This window comes from Morone saxatilis, unplaced genomic scaffold (assembly GCF_004916995.1).
Source record: "Morone saxatilis isolate NCDOM2014 unplaced genomic scaffold, NCSU_SB_2.0 Contig10, whole genome shotgun sequence".
Lineage (NCBI taxonomy): Eukaryota > Metazoa > Chordata > Actinopteri > Moronidae > Morone > Morone saxatilis.
Genome location: NW_023339652.1, coordinates 2,665,800 through 2,672,129, shown reverse-complemented (window position 1 = coordinate 2,672,129; position 6,330 = coordinate 2,665,800). Strand labels below are relative to the sequence as shown.

At 38.9% G+C, this 6,330-nt stretch overlaps 1 protein-coding gene across 1 annotated transcript in view; it reads left to right on the top strand.

Moving 5' to 3' along the window:
- Positions 1–610: 610 nt before the first annotated feature.
- The window catches only part of mdm2 (MDM2 proto-oncogene), a 6,278-nt gene continuing 558 nt past the window's right edge, over positions 611–6,330 (top strand). Inside the window, exons 1-9 of the mRNA XM_035680599.1 lie at positions 611–773; positions 2,477–2,512; positions 3,581–3,648; positions 4,107–4,181; positions 4,907–5,040; positions 5,130–5,179; positions 5,394–5,452; positions 5,831–5,918; positions 6,014–6,207. Coding sequence (XP_035536492.1) covers positions 3,598–3,648; positions 4,107–4,181; positions 4,907–5,040; positions 5,130–5,179; positions 5,394–5,452; positions 5,831–5,918; positions 6,014–6,207 — 651 coding nt within the window. The 5' untranslated portion in view covers positions 611–773; positions 2,477–2,512; positions 3,581–3,597. The remainder of the gene's footprint in view (positions 774–2,476; positions 2,513–3,580; positions 3,649–4,106; positions 4,182–4,906; positions 5,041–5,129; positions 5,180–5,393; positions 5,453–5,830; positions 5,919–6,013; positions 6,208–6,330) is intronic.

Below are 6,330 nucleotides of genomic sequence, written 5' to 3'. Positions count from 1 at the left end.
TTTGCCACTTAAAGTTGTCTAAATAGAGAAAGAAAAAGAAGGTTAATTAGTGATTATTACTCATGTTCTCTGGGTAATATGTTTTATAATAATATTGCTTTAATACACAGTGTTCCAGATTATTATGCAAAAACAGAGTTTCGAAACACTCAATAGTTTCTAAACGATTGAAAACAGAAATCTGTTGTATTTTTTTTGCATTAGACTAACTTATATAAGTACAACCATGGTGTGTGAACTATTGTATGTACAGTAAACAAGTTTAAATAAGTTGTGTAGTGTATAATACAACAAGATAAAAATATAAATGTAGTAGTAAAATGGATGATAAGTTGATTAGGATATTAATCTTCTTTTTAGTTATTTTATTTTGTTGATTTTGGTGACATTTATACTGGATTCATTAAAGGCATAAAAGTGTTTTCCTCATGCGAATCCAGGCAGTGTAATGGCCTATAAATAAACATAAATGTAATACATTTAAAATACTTAAATATTTTGGTAAATTTCCTATAATTTGCCACTTAAAGTTGTCTAAATAGAGAAAGAAAAAGAAGGTTAATTAGTGATTATTACTCGTTACCGTCAGCTGAAGCTCCGCATGCAGTACCAGTGTTCGGCCAGTGGGGGCGCCACATGCAGCGAACAGCATAGACTCTACATAGCGGAGCAACCGAGCAGTAAACAGATCGACTATAAGTAGTTGAACCGTCCGGTAAACCGGCACACACACGTTGTTGACGGATATTATTTAATCAGGAGTGACTGAAAAGGTACGTAAATCATAGTTATATTATCTTACATTAGTGTTTAACGCCGTAACAACAGCACAAGTTAGCAGGTGGTTAGCGACGTGCTAGTAGGCCGCGGAGCCTCGGGTTTTCTTGGCCGAGCTGCACCGAGGAGCGGCGACGCAGCGGCGGGTAGCTCCTCTCTCTGTTAACGGTGTTTTAACTCTCATTGTGAAACAAAAAAAAAGGGGGTCGGAAAACATTTAATAAAGCTTGAAACTAACATTCAGACAGGTTGTCTGTAAACTGATTTACGTGAGGTAACGTAAGATTAAACAGCGTTAAGTTTTTATAACTAACTTACATTAAACAGCTGATTTTTTGCATTTAATTTGGGGTAGTTAAATCTGAAAGTTACAAAAATTAAACCAGCGAACTTAAACATGAGCGTAATTATCCTGCAGAGGCTGCACAGTGTGTGTTTAACCTCCTGTAATTTAAGTTTTTATTTAGTTTTCTACTCGTTAATCTGCCATCAATGCACGTTTGGCTTTGTAGTGAAAGCAACACAGACGTGGTGATACACTTGAGTCTGCTCTTCATCAGGTCTGTTTGTGTAGTACAACTTCAGAGAGAGAGAGAAAGAAAGAGAGAGAGGAGGAAGAGGAAGAGGAGGAGAGCGGGACAAGTCCGGGCATATTTTTCTAACTGCATGTGTTGTAATGGTAACTGTTACTGAACAGCTGACTCATGCTGTTTGTCAGCTGTTCCCCCCCCCACACATACACTCACTCAGACCTCTGCCCAGACATATTTACACACTTCAGAGCCGAGCCAGGCCGAGCCGGGCTAACCAGCAGCACGGGTTAAGTCTGCACAGGTTGTGTGATCCGTAAAAGCACACAAAGGAAACTTGCCTTTTTGCTGTAAACTGGAGAATTAAATGAGGAAATTAATGTAATTAGTGTGTCTTTTTAATCAAAGTGTGCAGTGTTACTCCGGATTTTGCAGTTTAATTCCACAAGTTTAAGGTTTGAATGATAAAAACGAGTCAAAATGTGATTAAATCTGTTGTTTTTTTCTGATTTTATCGGCTGTTTTATTGATTTACTGCCTCCCACGCTGACAGAAAAACTGTTAAATTACACAGAAACTCAGAACTAACTTTACTTTCCGATAATCTGATTAAACATTAAACGAAAGCTCCTTTTTGTTTCGGTGAAAATTAACTTCTTTATACATTTAAAAACCCTTTAATACAATTAAAATACAACATTTAAACTGTATATAAATATAGTAAATAAAGTTATTTCCAAACAAGCTTTTAAACAAGAAAACAAGAATGTATTTAATTATTTTTTGGGAGGAACTAAATTTAATTTGATGGGCCGATTTGGGGAAATTACGTCTTTTACCCACTTCGTACCCAGGCCAGTGTCCCAGCCCGGTTTAGCCCGGTTGAGCCCACTTTAGCCCTGGTTACCGTTGCTTAGTGGGATTGTGGTTAGTCTAAATTTGACAGCTGAGTCACGGTGGACTAGTCGTGGCATGTCTAAACGGTGTGACTCAATCAGCTGGTTCAGTGCTGCTGACTCAGCCCCGACTGGCCCTGTTGGGCCCTGATAGGCCCCGACTAGGCTAGGCCGGGCCACAGTCTGGTCTAGTCTTGACATGTCTGAGCACTATAAGAGACTAGGACTCCTCCGCTCCTCTCTGACTGCACTTTATCTGTTTTTATCGCACAGGATGGACTGCTGATACTCCTCACTCTGTTTACACCGGTAAGTCTTTTATGTTTCATTTGTGTTCAACGCTGCATGTGTAAATGAGTATAAAGTGAGAACTCAGGGGTTTATATTGGTGGAGCGCTCAGCTGTCAGTGATTTCTTTGCAACTGTGTCTGCTTTTATGTTTTTAAAAAACCAAATAAGTTGCCTAGAAAACACAATTAAATGAATTATTGTGTCAAAAACACTTTGAGAGGCAGGATCCTCCAGTTTGTTGTCTGTTTCTGCATTTTTACTGGATAAAGAGGACTTAAAGGATTAATTCATTATATATATACTCAGTTAATTAGGGACACATAATGTAGTTATACTGAATACAGCCCTGTACTCAATCCTGTGTTACTAAACTTTACTAAAACTTACTGTTAAACTCCTTTTAATAGTAGTAAATTATGAATATAAAGTTTGTTGAATCTGTTTCAGAGACTTCTACTTTGTGGTTATTTAATTTCTTTTATGTTTGTGGCACTGCTGACTTGTGTTTTTATAATGTTTTATATAAATATCTCATTTCTGTTGAGCAGGGCTGATTAAATAATTAGAAACGCAGAATAATTCACCTGTAGTGGATCGAATTAGACTTTAATGGTATCTGTTTTAACACTAATAACTTCTTAAAGCCAACAGAAGGTGACGAGACGTCTTTGGATCTTTTGCATAATTGCTGAATCATTTAGAGTCATTTTTTTAAAAAGAGGGAATAATCCAAATTCTCCGTTTTCACCCTTTTAAATGTGAATATGTTTGAGTTGTGCGGCCTTCGGGAAACTGTTTATCGTGGTTTTTCTCCCTTTGGATGAAACGACTAATGGATTAATGAGGAATACAGAGAGAGAGAGACGTGGATGAGAATAAAAATCAGGGTTTGAAGCTTCCACGGCACAGAAACTCAATTAAAATGACACCAAAGCAACAGCTGAAGAACAACCAAAAGACCAAAACAACTCTACAAAGTGCAGAAGAAATGTCTCACTCTGGGTCCCTAGTGGTTTTCCTACTAGAGGTATTAAAGTGTAGTTAATGTGTTGATGTATAATCACCAATAACCCTGTTTGTGTGCAGGATCCATCAGCTTCACTATGTCAGCTGACGGGGAACTCAACACCGACGGCGCCGACGACAACAAATTGGTGAGTTGCAGCCGGTTTACGGACAGAAAGCCTCGTTGTGAGAGAGCCTGCAGTCGGACCTCGTACACAGACAGAGGAGCAAAGCATTTTATTCTCATACAGGAGTGTCTGCAGGGTCTGGAAAAGACTAAACATCCAATATTCTGAATGTTTAAGGCTTTAAAATGACCTTAAAATTGATTTGGATTAATGAATTAATGTCATATTCTTGCTACTGTGTCTACAAAACAAAACCAGCAGATTTTCATTCACATCCTTTGTATCTTTTTGCTCCAGTATTGATTTTAAATTGCATTAATAATGTTTTTTTAGACCTAAAACATGAATCTGTTGAACCTCATTATGTTTTTGCAGCACGTTTTAATCCCACAAACATTAATCCTCACAGGAGCGACGAGTTGTGCCGCCCGGTTACTGCTGGTTGAAGATGATTCGAATGTTTCCTGTTTGTGTTTCAGGTCCGACCGAAGATAGAGTTCGGTACTTTACTGCAACACGCCGGAGCCACTAAAGATGTTTTCACCATGAAGGAGGTACAGCGCTGTCTGTGTGTCTCCTGATGCTTACTTGTTTGATGTTTCCTGTACGTTATAATGCTTTGTTATACGTGTTTGCATTTGAATTTTTATTTTTGCACAGATTAGAATTACATTAAAACGACAAAGATAACAAAACCCAGATGGGCTTATTTAAAGCCTCCACCTAAAATTTCATAGTTNNAAAGTGTGCGAATTAGAATTTTAAAACTAAATTTTTTTTAACAGTAAATTGACCTCTGCACGTAAAAAATCTTGGGGGATGAAGATCTAAAGATTGTCGCGTTGGATAAGAGTGAACCTGAGAATTAAATTTAAAATAAGTCAGAAAATGCTCTGGAAAAATATATAACATCAACAACAAGTTATAATGACAACAAAAATATAAAAATAATGTAAAAGTGTGCGAATTAGAATTTTAAGACAGCAATTAAATGGGCTTTTAGACATCTTTTGAAACATTTTATAGAGTTTTTTGCCAGATGGGAAAAGGTATTCCATAATTTGGTACCCCTAAATTTAACAGTAAATTGACCTCTGCATGTAAAAATCTTGGGGGATGAAGATTTAAAGACAGAATTAAATTTAAAATGAGTCAGAAAATGCTCTGGAAAGTTTTCATGATCTGAATGCACCTTATAAATAAAAATAAATCAAATAAAAACACATATTTGAGAGATATTGAGACATTTCTCCCCCCATCTGTGACGGTCTCCCTGCAGGTGATGTTCTACCTCGGTCAGTACATCATCCAGAAGCAGCTGTACGACCAGAAGCAGCAGCACATCGTCCACTGCTCCCAGGATGCACTGGGGCGGGTGCTGGGAGTCGACAGCTTCTCCGTTAAGGAGCCACGGTGAGATTCAGATTCACTATCACTGTTTGTCTCTGTGTTTTGTACTTTAAATATAAAAAGAGAGAGACTAAAATGTGTTCATGTTTCAGAGTGCTGTTTGCGATGATCACCAAGAACCTGGTGGCCGTGAAGAGCCAAGGTAAGACCGCTCTTCTTTCTCTTTGTCTCAAGTGATGACAGGAAACATGTCGCTGCAAATATGACTGAAGTCTTGATTCAGATCTTCTCTTTCACCTCTTTTCTTCTTCTCATTGTCCTCCTCACCTTTTCCCCCTCTTTTCATCTCATTGTCCTCCTGCCAGCTGATTCAGACAAAACTAAAAGGTCGTTCTCTCTCTCTCTCTCTTTCTTAGAGTCATCGCCGAGCTTGAGTGAAACACACAGTAACAGCCAGACAGACAGAGGGACGGAGGTAAGATACACACACATTCAGTGACTTATTATAGCTGCTTTTTGACCGCACACGTCTTTTAGGTTCACTTTATGACAGATTTTAGAATTAAATGTCCTGTGAATGATCAAAAAAAGGGACAATAAGTTGACAAAAACTGTTAAAGAATGCACAAAGTAATCAAGAATATCAGCAAACTGCAGGAATAATAGTACAAAGATAGTTGTTGTTTTGAAATAACTGAAACTTAATTACTTTTTTTACACTGAGTAACACTTAAGAGCACATCAAACATTATCGTCCTACACAAGGACAAAGTGGACTAATAAAATTCAAGAAAGAAGGTTTGAGACTGAATTTGAGTTCCAGATGTGAACGTGTGTTTTTGTGTTTTTTAAGGATGCAGATTCAGAAAGTCGCTCTTCATCGCCGGATAGGAGGAGAACGCGGAGGAGAAGGAGGAGGAGCTGCCGGAGCAGTGAGCCAGGTGAGTCTTCCCTCCGAGGCGCCGCCACATCTTCAAAGCCCGTAAACACACCTGTGATGTTGTGACCTTAAACTCCACCCGCCCCGTCTCCTCAGGCCCCTCCCACAGTGTAGAGAACGACGAAGATGAGGAGGACTCAGAAGAGGGAGAGGAAGGAGAAGGAAGGAAGAGGAGGCGGTCGGACAGCTACTCCCTGACCTTTGACGAGAGCCTGTCCTGGTGTGTGATTGGTGGACTGGGAAGTGGGCGGGACAGACACAGCAGCCAATCATCTGACTCACACAGCACAGTGAGTGTTATTCTTAAAACACACACACACACACACACACACACACACACACACACACACTGTCTTTTGTTTTATTGATCCAGGATTGTTGTATTGGTTTCTAATGCTGTGTGTGTGTGTGTG